Source organism: Rhinichthys klamathensis, unplaced genomic scaffold (assembly GCF_029890125.1).
Source record: "Rhinichthys klamathensis goyatoka isolate OS25496 unplaced genomic scaffold, OSU_Roscu_1.1 h1tg000110l_1, whole genome shotgun sequence".
NCBI lineage: Eukaryota > Metazoa > Chordata > Actinopteri > Cypriniformes > Leuciscidae > Rhinichthys > Rhinichthys klamathensis.
Genome location: NW_026606648.1, coordinates 3,573,828 through 3,593,210, shown reverse-complemented (window position 1 = coordinate 3,593,210; position 19,383 = coordinate 3,573,828). Strand labels below are relative to the sequence as shown.

General features: G+C 35.9%; 1 protein-coding gene across 2 annotated transcripts; it reads right to left on the bottom strand.

The window, feature by feature from the left end:
- Window positions 1-234: 234 nt before the first annotated feature.
- LOC130087714 (fibrous sheath CABYR-binding protein) lies at window positions 235-18,037 on the bottom strand. Of its 2 annotated transcripts, none has more exons than XM_056254187.1 (11): window positions 17,903-18,037; window positions 11,303-11,719; window positions 9,594-10,658; window positions 8,591-8,767; window positions 7,241-7,537; window positions 6,718-6,803; window positions 6,387-6,493; window positions 5,904-6,047; window positions 5,265-5,396; window positions 1,515-1,788; window positions 235-1,421 (listed from the first exon to the last, which is right to left on the bottom strand). In XM_056254187.1, the coding sequence occupies exons 2-11, from the start codon at window positions 11,449-11,451 to the stop codon at window positions 1,210-1,212; spliced, it is 2,643 nt and encodes an 880-aa protein (XP_056110162.1). In that variant the 5' UTR covers window positions 11,452-11,719; window positions 17,903-18,037; the 3' UTR covers window positions 235-1,209. The 2 variants fall into 2 exon arrangements, with proteins under 2 accessions (XP_056110162.1, XP_056110161.1); XM_056254186.1 differs by lacking the exon at window positions 17,903-18,037 and adding an exon at window positions 13,458-13,567.
- Between the last annotated feature and the right edge of the window lie 1,346 nt (window positions 18,038-19,383).

The window sequence follows — 19,383 nt, the reverse complement described above, 5'->3', positions numbered from 1 at the left end:
AAAATATTAAATGGAATGTCATTTTTTGAGTTTTTAGGGCCTGCTTTACTTGCCTCTTGTTACTCAGTGCTTGTGGCCTAACTGAATGACAGATCATATGTCGGCACATACAAATAAACTACGTAAGCACCTTATGAATGCATTGTTTATTAAACAAATGTTGGGCTAAAGCTGTCCTTTTTTTGCATTTCTGTTTTGCATCTGTTTTGTGCATATTAAAGTGAGAGGCTGAAGTGAGTCATAGAGTATTTTATTCATATTTCCTCAAATGATCTTGCCTTCCAGTTCTTGAAAAAATTTGCTTTTTACAACCAATACTGTATAACTTTTTGTATATTTGGCAATTAAGTTATTCAGTGTTAATCTTCAGTGATAAATACAAAAATGCAGATGAACGGGGAAAAAGAAATAAAAGTGCAAGTAGTTTTTGCTTAACTCCACAACAAGCTAAATATTAAGTTATCTTGAACTCTTCTTGGCATCCGTTTCACCAGCTGCCTGTTAACGTGATTTATGCACGTTTTTGTTGCTTTCAGAGTCTGTTAAGAACATGTAAACATAACATGATGGCAACCAAAATAATTAATTTAGAGTCAAAGTGCTCTAATTTGAAAACTGGCAATATTTTGTGTAGAACCTCAATTAAACAGTTCAAAAAACAGTCATGGCAGTAAAAATCAAAACCAGTATGGGAAACTTCTACTGTCACAATGAGTCCATATATATACCTAGCAATGAAATGTTAAAAAGGACAGTCTCTAACAATATAAATTAAGAACTTACAGTAAGACCATTACCTCAGTTCCCTTACTATACCCACAATACATTCTTTTGAATTAAAATTCTCTAAAATTATTGTTGTAAACTCTTTAGTATTTTTTTTTTAAAACATTGACAATGTAAATCAACACCATTTCCAACAGTGCATAATACAAACAAATATCACGCTTAAAGTAAAAAGGCAGTAAGGTTTTTCTTTTCCTTTCTGAATCAATGTTAGTCATCACAGCATTTCCTGACAGACATGTTCATTCTGTGATTCATTTTGGGGGGGCGGGGGAACCTGAGCACTTCTGCTTGCAATTTGATCTCGGTAGATTGCTGTAAATTCCCTTCATCTTCTCATTCATCGGATGACCAACGGGTCATATCAGAAACAAAACATCATGTCACTTTGTAGATCAGATTTGTTCTGTGAAGTCTCTGTTGTTAGGTCATCGTGATGTCTTCTCCGTGCTGGTGTTGAACGATCCTCCTGACAGGGACGTTGTAATGGCGATCGTCCTCTGTGACGATACACACGCAGGGCCACTCCTGCTTGTGGTCATCTGGGTAATGTGACACAAACTCCTCTGTGTCTGTCATGTACAGACGGAAGGCTTGAATGGTGTGTTTTAAGGCATAGCCCAATAGAAACATCTCTACCTACAACACACAAAGCAAACACATTTAACTTTTTTTTGCCAGATTAAAGAGAGACAGAGCTGCAAGTAAGTTTGTCAGTGTCACCGTACTTGCCTGTTCTACCCCTCCACTGAAGCCGATCTGGCTCAGGTGATTGGCCAGGAGGGTTTTTGGGTTTTCTGATGTGTCGCGGGCAAAAAGAAGCCAGCAGAACACAGGCACTTCTTGATCTGCCACCATGTTGTGATGAAGCTCAATGGCTTTGGCCAGCATCAGAAACTTGAGTGCTTCTAGAAGACCATACTCCTCTTCTCCACCCTGAAACACACGCTCACACAGATTCTGCTTCTCCTCTGGGCTCTCACAGGCCGCTGCTGCTTGCCACTGAATAAACAACAAAGACAGACACGAATACATGAAAACACAGAAGTTATTACGATGTTTTTATCTGATTAACTACACAAGGCGCTTCAGAAACTGAATTTCTGAAGGCTGCGAGAATCAAGTACTCCATGATGAAAATTCAGCTTTGCCATATTGCATTTTAAAAATATATATATAAAAAAGAAAACAGTTGTTTAAAATTTTAAAATATTTCACAATATTACAGTCTATATTTTGGATTAAATAAATGCAGTCTTGGTGAGCAGAAGAGACTTCTTTGAAAAACATAAAAAAATATTTCAGATCTAAAACCTTTGAACAGTAGTATATATACAAACACTATAATATACAGTATATATCTTATATATATATATATACACGACAAGACAGAGTAGAATGCAGTTCTGTACTGGCACGCATTTGTGAATCTCCTGTCTGTGTCACACACACACGACTCGTGCGCACAGAAAGCCACTTCAGACAGCGATTGAACAGACAAAAACATAAAAAATTATGCCAAAATGCCTGTTTCGTCTAGTATCCTCACAAGCGCAGTCTTAAATGAGTTAAATGAAGTCTTAAATGAATGTTGAAGTTGTGAGTAAATGGGATGTGTGGCAGGTCTTAAAGTGACAGGAGCCTTATAAAGCTGCTACTGTCATTAAAGATAATCAAAGAACAAAATAAAAAGAGAAAATCACTGTGCTCTTTTCTATGCAGTGAAGACTGTTAAAGTGTTTAATAACTTAATTCAATTTCTGTATAGATCCTACCTGTTAGATCTACAGGTCTTAAAACACTGTTTACAAGGTTTACAAAAACAACAAAAACTAACCTTTTGTGCATTTTGACAGGGCAAGTAATAATCTGAACCGGTCAGACTGGGCCAATAGAAACAAAAATTGAGCCCTGATATATTGAAGGGCACATGTAAATGTGACATTTATTATAATGGGTTATATGAAGATTGTTTTAAGTTCACTTAAATTAAAAGTTGTTATATTTTTTAAAGCCTAATAAATGTTAAAATTGCCAGCTTACAATTATACTGTCAATGACTATAATTAACAGCTAAAATAAAGACATCATAAAGACATAAGTAGCAGTATTGGTATCGGTGATACTGGCCTTCTTTCATAAAAAGACAATATTTAAAATATAGGCTACTGTCTTCATGTTGTTTCAACATTAATTTGTCATTTAAAAATATAATACAAACTTTAATGTTCGGTGCAATTAATCAGTTATAGTTATATAGTTATATATATATATATAAGTATAAGGTATAATAAAGTATAATAAGACAGTATAAAGGTGTACCAAGCCTATGTACTCGACACACTGCTCTACACCAGCAAAACATGGACCCTATATTCCCACTAAGAACGCAGAATCAATGTCTTCCATCTACGCTACGCAATCTAAGTAGGATTTTGGGAATCTCCTGACTGGACCACGTTCCAAACAAAAATATTCTCGCACAGGCGGAGATGCCTAGTATGTTTGCCTTGCTCACCAGAGACATCTACGCTGGCTTGGTCACGTTAGATGTTCATGTATATGAGCCCAAATCATCACCCCTCCATCACCATGCTTGACAGTTGTTATGAGGTGTGCTTATATGCTATGTTTAGTTTTCACCAAATGTGGCGCTGTGTATTATGGCCAAACATCTCCACTTTGGTCTCGTCTGCCCAAAGGACATTGTTCCAGAAGTCTTGAGGTTTGTTCAGATGCAACTTTGCAAACCAAAGCCGTGCTGCCGTGCTCTTTTTAGAGAGAAGAGGCTTTCATCTGGCAACCCTTCCAAACAATCCATACTTGTCCAGTCTGCTTCTAACTGTACTTCCATTAACATGTTAACTGAGGCCTGTAGAGTCTGAGATGTAGCTCTGGGGTATTTTGCAGTTTCCCTAAGCAGTTCACGGTTTGACCTTGGGGTGAATCAATCAGATGGTCACAATTGCTAATGATCAGTTAATCAAAGGCTGTGTTTACACTTGGCATTAACATGCGACCTGTATCCGGATGTTGTCCACATACACATTGAAATGACAAGAGTAAACGCGTTTCTGATCGGAATGTTATCCGATCAGCGTGTCATGGTCCAGAGGTAGTCGAGGACGCATTGTGATCGGATCTCAGTGTAATGTAAACGCAATCCAGCCATCGTATCTACATTCAGAGGGCGACGTCATATAAATCCCTGCCCAGTCTCCCCGCATGGCTGTCAGAAAATAATGGTCAGACGCAGTTTAGACAAGAAATTAAACTTATTTGAACCTTACAATAAACATCAATCTTTAAAACAGTTTATTTAGACTTACATGATACGGTGTCATTTTTCATTTTAACTGTGCAACATTATCTGAACGAGGCAATCGCCTGTACAATCACGGTCAGTCATGAGATCTTAATGAAGAGCTGCACGCTGCTTTGCAGAGGAATAATCGGAATACACTTTTTATTTTTTAATGTTTTAAATGCTGAATGTTTTTATTGTTTCAGCATGTTTATTAATCTTCCATTTCTGTCAATATAGTCATTGCTGGCTATAACCTTAAACCCTGATGATCGATGATGTGACCTGTTTAACATGATCAACCCAGTTATCTTTGTATGATCAACTCTGGAAGTATTCCTTCATTCAAAAAACTGGATTTGATCTAAGACTGGAGATTGCATAGGAAAGTAAAGTGAGTGAGTGAAAGCAATTGGGACATTGTTTAATTTGTATCATCTTTACTCTTAATCTGGTGTCGTGCCACAGACCTAATTTAAATATTATGGAGGAAACAGAAATCCGATCGGTTATCCAGATACAGAGGCTACTTAATGTGAACAAATGTAAACGCTGATTGGCTAATGATCCGATCTGCTTGATTGGATCAGGGTGATCGCATGTTAATGCCAAGTGTAAACCCAGCCAAAGACATTTGATTAGCAGCGCCTGACTGCTACTTACCCTCTTAAATCCTATGGAAGCAGTGAAGGGTGCACTTAGTTTGTCACATATGGCTTCTCCATTTTGGCCTAGTTTTTGTTAAATAAACCATGAAACAGTGTAATATGTCATGTGTTGTTGTTCATCTGAGATTGTATTTACCTACTTTTAAGACTTGCCAGGGACCAGATGTTTTTGTTTTTTTAATTATGCCAAATACATAAAACCATAGAGCAGGTGTGCCCAACCCTGCTCCTGCCGATCGACTGTCCTGCACAGTTCATCTCCAACCCTAATCAAACACACCTGAAGCAACCAATTAAGGTCTTCAGGATCTGAAGCAACCAATTAAGGTCTTCAGGCTCACTTGAAAATTAAAGGCAGGTGTGTTTAATTAGGGTTGGAGATAAACTGTGCAGGACAGTCGATCGGCAGGAGCAGGGTTGGGCACCCCTGCCATAGAGATTCAAAAGGGTGTACTTTACTTTTCACATGTATACATGTAGGTTACATATACTATATAGAGATTCACCTTTTTCTTAAGGAGATCCAAATAGTATTTCAGTCTCTCCACAGAGTCCTCCTCCTCACTTGCCCACTTGCATTCTGGGGGAAACACCCATCCACCAATCAAATGCTCCCGAGCTTCAATCATCTCTGGCAACTGTGAGAATAACCAGCAGCTGTTAATATGAGCTAGAAAGCCACAGTGTTATCTTATAAACCCTAGAGGCCATATGTAATCTGAAACAAATGAAAATGTAAATCATGCTTTTAGTTAAAAGGAAAGTTGGCTGATTTTCAACCAATCATGTTGGTAGTAAATATAATGAACAATGTTTACTCTTTCTCCATGTTACATGCACCCACATGTCCCGGTTTATTTGTCAGCAAAAGTCTGACAGATGATGTGTTAGTTGATGATGTGGCTTTTGTTAGTTTTAAAATACAGATTGTACTTTTGCATTTTTGTATTCCTGCCAATAGACAGTCAGATCAAGCCCACACCCATAGTCATGTAGCAACGATTTAAAGAAGAAAGAAAATCATCTTCTACTGCATAGATGGCCAAGTTTTATAAAATGCCCATCTTGCTAGCAATGAATTACCCCTTTAACGAAAAATGTATTATGGCATCTACCCTGACTGAGGTCTAGAGGGGTCTCCTCACCAATAGAAAGCCTTCGTCCTGTATCCAGGTGGGCATGTTTGTGCTGGTCGCCAGCACCTGGAACAGCGTGGCACGGAGAGCACAGTAATTATCTCCTCTGACTCTCCTCAGACCGCTGAAGCTACGGGACATCTCACTGTAGCCCTGAAACAAACACACTGATGCAAGTCAGACTTCTACAACAAGCACAGACAGGTCAAACTAGAGTACAGTGGCCCCAAAAAGCATTTGGACACTTTAAGCCGATTTTTTTCTTATGTGTTTTTATTGATCTTAGGGCATAAACTCAAGATTTGAACTTTTTTACTTTTAACTTCAGCAAAATATCAAACCAAATTACATTTATTTAAAAAATAGTATACTTTAAGCACAACATACACACACAACACACTTTAAGCACAACTTAGTATACTTTAAGCACAACATACACACACAACACACACACATACACAAGAAACAATAAAATAAATTGAGTTGGGTCACCTTTCTGATGAGAGTGCTTTTGGTCGTGTTCCCCTTCCATTCTTGCTCACTGTAGGCCAGTATGTCCACAGCTGGTGCTAAGCTACATCTGGTCTCTACACCAGGAACTAGACAGGAAGAAAAACGCATAAATACCCAATAAGACGGATGCAAAAAACCTTTGGACCAGTATCTTTAAAAACAAAACGACAGGGTCCAATCACATTTTCAGTGATCTGATTGTCCCTAAAACATTTCCTTAACGGCGATGTTATTGGCTGGTGAATTGCATATAATCACTGGTATTGCTATAGTAGAGATATAACGTGACAAACAAATGAATCTTTAATACTTGTGAGCTCTAGTAGTGGTTTGGATGGCTTGTTATTGCTGGCTCCCATTTCAATGTCCTCTGCTCCCAGATACAGGTTTGCACTCCTACAACAAAAAGAGGAACTTTCATGCAAATGATATTCACAATGATAAGCAGTCATGAGGAGTCTAGTTGGAAGAGCTATATTAAAGTACAACATGTACAACTCGCATCCAAAAGATAATGATTCATCCTGAAGGGCAAATTTAACTGTCTGGATCTAAAGAAGCTTTGTCCTGATTTTTTAGTTCGTCTGCATCAGTTCTTCACAATTTTTTATATATATTCATATTTTAGTGAAAATATAAATAAAAAACATTATTGTAAACATACAGGAGTTCCGGTTCAAGGAGTTGCAAGACTATACTCACAATACTGCATTCTCTAGTCTTCATTCATTTGTCTAATTAACAATTGATACTGATGTCCAAATGCTTTCTGACCATCTGCTTTCCAAACTAAAGGTATTGCTGGAAAGACTGAATTCAAGAATGACACATACTCATCCAGTGGCTCTTGCACCTCCTCCACGCTCTCTTCTGTCTCTTTTACAGGTATCAGCTGTATCTCTACCGTGCTACATTTAAAAATGATATCTTCTTTTTGGGTGTCGGAAGTGTCTTCTTTTCCTTCATTTTCCTGGGCAACGCTAGCTTCCTCTTCCTGTTTTTCCTTGTCCTCTTCTGTTTGTTGAGGTCCAGTCTCTGTAACACCTTTTACAACTTCCTCCAGTAATTTTGCATCGCTCGCCACAGTAACCTCACCTTTGGCCTCAGTGTTTTCTACAGCAACAGAATCACTGTAAACGGGAAATGATTGAGTGGTTATTAGGCAATTCTGACAAAGATGACACAATTTGGTGTCTCAATACTTTTTAAAAACATTAGAGGCATGTTTTAATACGTATATTTTAAATTGCATTTTCTTTATTATACTTTTTGCTATTATTTTATGCTATTTTATTGCCATAAACTACATTAAGACCCAAAATATTGCAAATATCAGTTTAGATCAGTTCAAAAGTTTGGGGTCTATTTTATTTTTAATGTTTGTGAAAGGAGTCTCATATGTTTACCAAGGCTGCATTTATTTGATACAGTAAAACAGTAATACTCTGAAATATTATTGTTAGAATATAAAAAAGCTGTTTTCTTTTTAATATATTTTAAAACTTTATTTATTCCTGTGATGGCAAGAATGAATTTTCAGCAGCCATTACTCCAGTTTTCAGAGTCTGACAATTCTTCAGAAATTATTCGAATATGTGCTGATTATATATATATATATACCTAAGTGAGCAAAATCAGTGAGCAAAAAACAGGAACTATTCAAACTGTCTAAATGTGGCCATTTCATAGGCTTAAACTTAGTCAAAGGTCACTATAATCTACAATCACGAAAAACGTTCTCAAAATAAGAATGAAAGGAATGCTGCTCAGACAGCAACTGTCTTGAGGAATTGTAAAAACACCTGATAAACACTACTTAGACCTGATACATCATGTAGCCTATTAACACATTAAAACATTATATAAACATTATTGCACACAAGAACACAAAGCCATGCATATAACAGATGTATGGTGTTAAAACAAACAGTGACTCATTTAAGAAGACAAAAATTAGATTTCTGCAAGTAATGTTGACACAATATCGCTACACTGATCCTAGTGTTTGTACTAAATTGTCAGTTGTTTAGCTTGGTGTGACAAACTTTGTCAATTCATTGTTGCTATTATGATTGGTGTGATTACACCGCAAACTAATAACTACACTTCACAGAACATTTTTATGAACTCATGAGAGTTTTGCGCCACCTAATGGTAATAACTGAACAACAGGAAGTACTAACCTCATTGTGTCAGTGGCTCTGGTTTTCTCAATGGGGCTTGATGGCACTGAGGGACATGTGGAGTCCAGGCCATTCTCAGTGGGTTCTGTAGCCTCATGCTCTTGCTCTGCAACCTTTTCACTCTTTTCTAGATCTGTCATCACATCTGTGACTTCAGGTTTGTTCACCTCAATAGTGCTGTAATAGAATAGAGAGACTGGTTAGAATCCACACATACCAGGGGTTATTACAGTTAACTGAAACTAAAACCATAAAAAACTTTATATGAAATAAACATTAACTGAAATAAAATAAAATATAGAAAACTTAAACTTTTAGTGTTTATTTAAGCTAGTTGCCAAGGTAACATTTCTGTTTAACTTGATGTACAAAAATAACCGAAAAAATTTTTTAATTAAAAATAAATCTAAAAATAAAAACTAATTCAAAATATTAATAAAAACTATAATAGTATCTCAATGATACTAAAATAACTGGGGTAGACGATAAGACTAAAATCTTAAATCATGATAGAGTAATTCATTCTACTATATATATATATATATATATCACAAAATAGTAATTTTTAATGAAAATACGGTTAAGATCCCAAAATTTAAGACGACATAGGAATTTTTTTAAATTCTCGATAACAATTTCAATATCACAACAAAAACTAATACTAGTCTAACTAATATAAGAAAAAAATTCTCAGGCTTATTGAAAACAAGTAAACATTAAATAATAAAATAGGATTATTCAAACAAGAACCAAATTCAGTTCTCTTTCACATCTTACAACAGTTGAAAATTGATTGAATTAAAAAAAAAAACATTTAAAACGCTTGCAAAAGATCAACCTTCATGAGGCTGCAGTACTGCAATGTAATTTCGATTGTCAGATTTCTGCAGTTTATCATGTCGACCAGTATATCGCCAACCCCTAACATGGACAATTCAATTCCAGATGCGTAGGAACATTTCTTCCCAATTTAATTTAATTTAAATTTTAATGATTTCATTACCTGTCGGTTTGCGTAGATGGCTTAGATGGCAGTTGCTCTTGACTCTCAGTTTCCAAGGCTTCCTCGCTTGGTTTCTGGACTATGCCTTCTTCTTGAGGCAGCTTTTCCACAACAATGACATCAGCATTTATTTCATTCTCAGAGTCCTTCACGAGACCATTTTCAGTGCCAGGAGAGAGTGCATTGGTAATATCTACACCTGGAGAAGAAACTTCCTGTGAATGTTCCTGAGTTTGAGAAGCTTCAGATGTTTCATGCTTCTGTCCTTCCATCTCAGAATGGGTCTCCTCTGAACGTTTCTCCTCCACTTCAGCTGTTGGCTCAGTGACGGGTTCCTCAGCAGTCACTTCAGCTATGCTTCTCTCAATAACATCCGACTCATTAGACTGACCTAAAACACATGTGTCAGGTTCTGTCCTGCTGTTGTCCATCAGTGAATTATCCCCAGTGTCATTAAGACCAGCCTTTTCATATGTCACTTCAGAGGTGTCATTCAGAGGCAGTTCCTCGGTTTGGATCATTTCCTTCTCATCTGCAATCATCTCCACATGTGTTTCTGGCTCTGGCTCTGGCTCGGAGAAGTTCTTCTCAGCTTCTACCTCAGTAAGCGCAGTTACCTCCTGAACAGGTGTCTCCTCAGCAGGTGCGACTGTTGAGTCTGAACTTGTTGCGGTGGCACCTGCATCATCTGTCATCTGAGCAGCTGCGACGTCTACCTTTTCAATTGATCCATGCTGAGCCTCTATCTCCCCTTTCACTGAGGCAACGGTCTCGGCAGGTGCTTCAACTGTGTCTCGAGGTGCGTCCGAGACTTCAGCTGCAATGTTTTGGATTTCTTCAGTAAATTTAGTCTTTGTTTTTGGCGTTTCTTTACCTAAGATTATAGCTTCTGTTGGAGCAGTTTCAGGTGAAACATTGTCATTAAGTTCAGGAGCAGGAGAGACGGTGTGTAACATTGATATTGTTGTAGAGTAAGAGCTCTGTGCTTCAGGAATTTGAGCCTCTGTATTTGGCTGCTTGGTTACAATCAATTCATCCAGTTGTGGTTTTGTTTCTTCTTTATGCCTGTTGATGCATTTAAGTCAAATGTGGATGTTATGTACATGAAAAACAGGATTCACAAGTTTGATGTACCACTCAAACATGAACAACATGAAGCTCTCTCCAGACCATCTATGAAAAATAAGGTTAAAAAACAAAGCGAGCCGCATGTAAATTATTCAGAAATTGTCGCAATACTGACATCAATATTATGAGAACATAACCATTATACTGTATGCATTTGACATGTAAATGTCGTCTTTTCATTCGTTTTGGCTGGAAAATTTTCTGGGACCTGGAAACCTTGGCCACCACTATAGAGACGCACCAGCAGAGAAAACACTGTACCAGGCACAGACAGCTCACTGTTTGCAAGGCTCGAAATATTGGAAGAAAAACATAAATATCGTATCACTGACTGTTTTCAGAACACTTTCAATGGCATATTATTTTCCTCTTACTCCATATAATGCCTTGGGGTGCGTCTCAATCGGCCATAAAAAAATCATGATCAGTGCATCCCAAGCCGTTACTCAAGCCGTAAATGGGTCACAATAGGGAAGAAAAGATAATTGCTATTTCCGTTTCATGGCGATTTTGAGAAAGGGAGATTGTTACACCAAAAAATGTATAAATAAGAGAAATTCAACAAGTTAAAAGTACTTTACCTGTCCTCCTCATCTGATATTGGACTGCCGACATCTGTTCCTGCTCTAGTTGATGTCTTTGATTCAGAGCTGTTCAGCAAACCTTTAGTCTCATCCTCTGTATGGTCACATGGGTTTTTTTTTCCACAACAGTCCCAACTGTTCCCCATGTTGGCACAGGATACAGGGATAGTTTTCAATAAATCCACTTTTCTGGGTTTAAGTTCTGACTGAAGGATGTGCAGTTATCAAGTGCAAGCAGCTTCCACTTCCAGAGGGCTAGCCATATACAAATATTATTTCTCCAGACAAGATCTTACATGTCTCGTACCAATACATTTGAGCAGTGTCTGTAAATAAAGTATTTCTGTAAGACTAATCCAGCTACAGGAGCTGACCGTAAACTGCACTTCTAAGTATCTGGTCATCTGTTCAAACCTGCAGATTAAAAACAAACACAAAGTCCAACATGAGTGTTAAACATGCCATTTCTTCAAGTAAAAATACAGGTTTAGCATGAAAATCAGTTGTCAACATTCAGAAGATTTTGATTTTCACATATTTGCCATGGTAACCAAATTTTCTGCAAAAGAATGCCATAATACATTTATTGTTATTACTGTAAAACTGCTGTAACATGGTTAAGCAACCATCACAGTCATAAAAAATTAAACTAAGTCAAGACCATAAGACTCTGAAAGCATCTTACATTAATGCGATCTTATTTATAAATTGTAATATTGTAACTATGCAGTGATTTTTTTTTTAATGAAAGATCAAAAGGATAAACAATGCAGATTTATTTCCAAGGCCTTCTTTGATCATATTAACCAAGGGTGCCAATAATTCTGTAGCTCTTTAACGATTTTTTTTTTTTAAATCCCTATGAAAAAAAAAAAAAATTCTTTCCAGAACCAAAACTGCTGAAAAAGTGGACAGGCACTGTTGACACTCCACTTGTTTGCTTTGACTCTGGCTGTGTCCGAAATCCCTCCCTTTAGTGCACTATTTGAGGTGAGAAAAACCACATGAATTTCACATGTGCAAAAACACACCTGGACACATGTTAAACACATACTGTACTTTGCACACAGGAAATGCGGTTTTGGAAACAGTTCCCATGTGAAATCAATGTGATCACATGTGAAAACATGCTAAGTTAATGTGTTTTTTTCTAGCTATTTACAGTAATGTCCGAAACACTACTGAGTGCTCAATCCCATAATGCATTTAAATAATGAGTGTTCAACCACACTGAGCAGCTAGCCACTAGAAAATACCCATGTACTGTGAGCGTCGAATGAATTCCTGCGTTTCTCGCTCGTTACTTATTCAGTGGACTATTATTAGTGAGGTAATGTTAAAAAAAAATAGTACTTTGCACTTTGTGCTTTTAAACAAATCAACTGAGTGAATGATTCAAAGACAATGACAGAGAGATTGAGTCACTTAAAAAACAGTAAATTAGTCTAAAAAACAAATCTTTTGGCTGAATAGATTCAATTCGAGTCAGCAGAATGAATTAAAACCCCTAGTAAGGTACATTTTTGCTAGGTAGTTTCCATTCTTTGTTTAATATCTTTGACTGATAATACACTAAAATATCCCATGCATGAGAAAATTCAAACTTAGAGCTAAAATACACAATATCACAAAATATTTCATAATTAGTTACTTCTTGTACCAGAATGACACAAAATTTAAATGTACAGTAATTAGTTAGAAAACTATCAATCTTCTATCTATTTTCAGAAGACCAGCTAAAATACACAAGGTTAACTCTCAGTTTCGTATTATATGTTCAGTTTCACAATAATGTACCATTGAGTTTTAGTCTGTTTGTACAACATGGACATGGTGAGTGAGGGTGTTTTGCGGCGCATGGCACAAGCGTCAGCACTCTGAATGTTGACATTGTTTACCAGAGATAATATTGCAACACTCTGTCCTACATGTAAATTTAAAGTAACGTTACGTCAAACAAACAGAGGCTAAAATATTATTTAAGCAAGCCGAATGTATTTAACGGAGATTTCCAAGCTCAGTGTTATTTAATATGAGCCACCATAACAACTGTCAACATCATCGCGTGGCTGTTCGAGAGATGAATCGATACTTTAGATCGACAAAATCTTTATCCATGAATGTTAAAATACACACATGTCATAATTCCTACCTAATTGTGAAGATTTCTCCCTTTCCTTGCCAAGACAACCATTTTTGCGTCCAGGAAGACCCGACGTGTTTTATGACTGAAGTTTCACTTTCAGTCTATATATACTACCACAGGAAACCCTGTGAACTTAAGGTTTCTCGAGCTGATAATATCGTTTTTTTTTTAACAGAGTAACTTAGTTTTTAACCCCAACAGGAAAAAGTCAAGCCAGTGAGTTGCTTAATTTGTTTTATTCGCTCTTGTTCTTCATTTAAAACTCTTGAAGAGGGCAGAGCATGGTCTCAGATTAAAGGAATGTAGTGCAATCTGATTCCAAAGGTCTCCACATCCATTAGACGCACATATACAGTACACAACTATCTTGAACCTATTAACTCAGTCTGTCTAAACTAGGAAAGTTAAGATGGCAGCTGCGTTATCCACCCTTGTGAAAAGTACACTTTAACATACCTTTAAAATAGTGCTTTTATAGAACAGACTGTGCAACCCGAATGTAATGTTTTCAGACACTTAATTGCATTTTATTTGAAAATGAATGAAAATGCCGAGGTTAATATTTATATTTAAATGCAATTAGTTGAACCTAAACGGGTTTTTTTTTTGTTGACCCACCTAAGTAGGACTGAAACATCTTTATTCCCCAGTTTCACAGACAAGGTTTAAGCCTACTCAGACTAAAATTCATGTTTTAACTTTAAGAAACTTGCACTGGCATATCTTAAAATATGTCTGTGCCATTGTTTTGTCTCAAGATGAACACCAGTAATGTTTATAAAAGCTCCTTAAATGTCCTAATTGAACAAAGGCCTAATCCTGTGGGAAACCAGGCCTATATGTAATTTCATAATTACTTCTTTTGTCTTTTAAATATGGTTAAATTCTACTGAATATACTGACAAGCATTTTTGGTAAACAAAAAAGTAATGTAATTTCACATATTTATAATGATTAAGTAATTTAATACATTTAAAAATATTGACCTTAAATTTAATAACACACTAGTCAGAAATAATATCAAGTACATTACCTGTGCTTCAGGTCACATAACACATCAAAATAGTTGTACCTCTTTAAAGAAAAATACAAAAAGATTATTAAAACAATGCTTTAAAATGTACTTTAAAGTAAACCTTAATTTGACATTATTTCTTTTCAAAAGTGTACTTATGAAACAGTCATAAAAGTGCACTCTTTAAGTACATTTAATTCATTCCTTTTATTTCATTCAATATTTCATTTCATTCAAATTATCTGCAAGTTTAAAAAATATATACACTTTTGAAGTGCACATTCAATAAAATTAAGCACACTTCTTTTTCACAAAGGCAGTCCACTTTTTGATTGATTAAAATTCAAAAAGTTGCATCACGAAACATAACTGTTGGTTTATTCATAATTCTGCTGATATTTCCAGAGATGAAACACTACAAAAACAACACGCATTAGAAACTGTGCCTACTTAGTTACTATCCAACCCATGCTCCAAGCTTAAGTTACAGCTCCGTTATGATTACATAAATAGATAATATTTAACTAAATGGCACATATTAACTCCAGATAAATAAATTACATAACCACTTGATTAGATAAATAACTTTTATTTGGTGGTAAATGTGCAACTCATTAAATTAGGTTGCAGCTCACTAAGTACAGTGTTAATCACACAAATCAATATACAGTAACGGTAATGTATATCATTATAAAATGTGTTAGCCATATTATATGTGAAAATTGTCATATATATAGAACCGTGGGTAATAAAAGTAGTGTTTTTGTGCTACTAATCCAGCAAAAATGCAGTTTAATAGAATCACAGCACTTAAATAAAAACTCCCTCAAGTACACTATTAATTTGAGTCAACTAATGTACAAGCTATTTTCTTTCCAGAATTGCGCTTGTTTCCTGCCCACACAGGATGTTATTCAGACGGTCTGCTGCAGTGTTCGCCACAAACACCCAGGATCCACTTCAAGTGTCTACGAGCTGCTGAATGTGAAGTTTTAGTTCTTCAGGAAGCCCCAGTTCTATTACCAGGTCCAAGCAGCACTTCAGCAGCTGTCTTGTAGAGAAAGAACCATGGGAAAGAATTCTTGGTGAATCTTCACTCACGGTATTGCCACAGCAGGCATTGTTTGTTCCATCTCTCCCACAACAGTCTGCATTGTTTGAGCATCTAGATTCTTCATCCTGGTCCCTTTGCTCAACATTTAGGTCCTCCATGTCATCCACCACTTCGGTCACACTAGGCAGAGGCTTCTGCTGGGCTTTTCTCATGGCCTCCACCAGCCCGTCCTCATGCGTCTCCAATCTCTGGAGCAGATCGGTGACGGACGCTAAAGCTGGGCTTCCAGGGAGATGAACCTGACACCAGCACCGCACCGCACTGTGAAAGAAGACATGGTCAAAAACCACAGACCACCGATTTAGGATTTTGATTCAGGTATAGAGGCCTAAAAAGAGATGATTTTATATATATAGTTAATTTACTGCATGGTCTCTTTAATATGAGTGAATGTTTCATGACACTTCTTCTCAAGCTCACACGGGTGTCCTAGCAGAGTAAACAAGGTGTAAACTTATGTTATTTTAGTATAATTTATTTAAGCTGCATGATTAATCGGTAAAAGAATGATTTCAAGCACCCACACTATCTGAATGACATTAATTCCTGTCTATTAAACCTTTGGCAAGTCATAATGGTCTGAGCTGTCGACACGACAGATCTCGTCACAGTTGTGACCTTTGGCAAGTACGATCACAGCGAACGTTCAAATCTACGCTTGCGCTGCCGCTGATCCAGAGAGAGCAGTTGTCATGTATAGGTATGAAACAGCTTCTCAAACAGCTTCACCAACATCGTATTATCATTATTTCTGTTACAATAATTCAAGAAATTATCCGATATATTCCGGATATAAACATTGATGTCTATGATAGCGATCAAAATAAAGTAAAAAAAATGTTTTCATCTTTTGAAAGTAACTTGATGCTTCAAATAAAGACAATTACATTGTTACACAAGTAGGTGGCAACAAGTGACTGTTAAAAAGTGTTTTTGTAATTGAATCATTCAAGAAATTCATTCAAAAACGCTGATTCATCCAGTAAGGAAACAAGTATTTATGAGTGAGTCATTGAATCATTCAGTTGAACCAATTATTTTTAAAATAATTAATTAAATATTATTTAAATTAACTAGAACAATTAACATTTTGTCAGAACCTCTAGTAAATTATGTTTTTTAGTTGTTTATTCAGAATTGTGGAAAAATCGTCATCTCCATTTTAAACAGATAATTGTGATTCTCAATTTACCCAGAATCGTGCATCAGCTTATTACAGTATTTAGCATTTTATATATATTTTTTAAGTTCTTTTGACTTTTTTAAATGTTTCAGTCATATTGGTTTGCTTTTACCGGTTTATATATTATATTTCAATATAATATTTTTGTATTTCAACTAACTGAAATACAAAAATATTATATTGAAATATAATATATAAACAGGTAAAAGCAAACCAATTTCTACTATGTTAGTTTTGTGATATTTCTATTTTATTTCAAATAGTTTTAGTTAATAACAACAACACTACTTGAGTTGACAACCAACAAGAACCCAAATGATTGTCATCTTTGAGCTATTTTTGTTAATACAAATTCACTTAATTTGATGTTTTGCTGTCTAATGCAATGACATCCATACTTTTAATTGACATCCTGAGAACTTTAGTTTATAGTTACAAAGTATAACCTAAAACAAACCTAGAACGTTAGGAATTGGTTCCCAAAACACTGCCAACCAGGGACAACTCACTAACATTAGTGGAACCTTCTGTTTGCCAGTACTGTAGTTTAATAGTATGATCACACCATTTTAAATATGGAGCAGTCACTCAGCTCTGTACATTAAAGCATCATTTTTTTTTAAGAACCATAAGTGGTCTTAACTTACCCACAAAATACCTCTAAAATACTGACAACTATAAGAATAATTTATTTTCATTGGAGGGAGTATTTTGCATGCGTTTCTACTAAAAATGCCCTAAAATTATGACAAATAAGATAAATGCACCTGCTTACCTCATGATTCCTTTGAGCTGACCGATGACAGTCATTTTAGTGGCTCCTTCTCTGTATCCCATGTTGAAACCAGCCTGTAGTGATGCTTCTTTCCCTGCATCAACACCATCTCTGAAACCATCCTGACAGAAAACCACACGGCAGTCGTTTCTAGACTGCGCTGCTTTCACTAGCTAGCTACACATCGTGAATGTTGCTTTTGTGTGTCACCTCACCGGTGTTTTTAAAAACTCTTACATTGCATGGACGAGAACACTCATTTAGGTTGGGGACAAAAAAGAAACCCGAATAAAAAACCGATACAATATTTCAGAACAAGCATGTTGTGAAAAGGTTCATCGTTGATAAATGACTGTTGACGTACCTTTGCGCGTTTTTCCATGTTGTATTTCCATTCTTTGTTCTGCAGACTGATATCATCCACATCCTCGTCGAACACATCCTCACTAGACGCCACTGATCTCAGCCACGACATGCTTGCAATCTACGAATCGCCAAAAGTTAATCTCACTGAGTGTGAACTCAACGTTAAAGGTGTCCAATCGGTAAAAGATGCTCGTTTCGGCCTCTCTGACAGGATTCATAAACCATTTTTACATCCACGTGGTCATGTGACTGACGTCATCAGAATGCATATGAAGCTGTTTTCTTCTTCTGGTCGCTTCTGGGAGTGTTCACACATCATATCGCCGCCTGCTGGTCGGCCTGTGCAGCACATCATTTTATTTAAGTGTGTGTGTGTGTGTGTGTGTGTGTGTGTGTGTGTGTGTGTGTGTGTGTGTGTGTGTGTGTGTGTGTGTGTGTGTGTGTGTGTGTGTGTGTGTGTGTGTGTGTGTGTGTGTTATATATATATATATATATATTTATTCTTTTTTTTTCTTTTTTTTTTTTACAGTCTATGATATATTATATATATAATTCCGTAAAAGATGCTCGTTTCGGCCTCTCTGACAGGATTCATAAACCATTTTTACATCCACGTGGTCATGTGACTTTACCTATGATATATTATATATATAATTGGGTAAAATAAAAATAAAAATCTGCCAAGCTCATTTATTGGTCAGGTTTCACCTCAACATCAGATATATGAAATAAGTTATTAAAATTTAAAAAAAAAAAAAAAAAATTTTTATATGTAAACGTATATATGAGGAAGGCATTTCTCTGACAAAAACTACAGGTATTATTCTACTAGGCAAGTTATCCGTTATTAATATTTCATTGGATCTCTCTTGTTTTTGCATGTGTTCATAATTTCATAATTCATAATTTGTATGACAGACTGGCTAAAAATGATGTGCACAAAGTTCAGCATGTTTAATTATGTTATCACAAATCAATTGACTTCAAGAAGAACTAAGCAATGTACTTACAAATCTTTAACACATTTTGTCACTACTGTATATCAATAACAATGCCGTAGTTAAAAAGTGTGCATATTGCCATTTTAATACCTGCAAAATTTTTGGATTTTGTTTTATTATATTATGAATAGTACCAATGAAAAGGAGCCTGTGATGTATTTATTTTAATTTAATTAATTAATTTAATTGTGTTATTATAATTATTATAATTATTTATTATTATTTATTATTACCACTACTATATTACTATTTTACTTACAGTAGTTAGAACAATCTATTTGTTCTTCCAAATTCAAATGTGCTGTTTTTACTGGCATGACAAAAAAAAATTCATTTTGTCTAGCCCGATCGCGAGTTGCTAGAGGTTGGAAAAGAAAAAAAAGAAGTGAAGTATTAATTATTAAATGAAACATTAATATGAATAATATTACCAAAATGAAATATTAACAGTGCACACAAAAAGTTAAAAAAAAGTCAA

Excerpts from the sequence above, each read along its gene's own strand:
- LOC130087714 (XM_056254187.1), bottom strand. The coding sequence starts at position 11,451 with ATGGGGAACAGTTGGGACTGTTGTGGAAAAAAAAACCCATGTGACCAT. Across the intron at positions 6,048-6,386 it reads AAAGCACTCTCATCAGAAAG|GGCTACAGTGAGATGTCCCG; the intron begins GTGACCCAACTC and ends TGTTTGTTTCAG. Across the intron at positions 5,397-5,903 it reads AGGACGAAGGCTTTCTATTG|TTGCCAGAGATGATTGAAGC; the intron begins GTGAGGAGACCC and ends TTATTCTCACAG.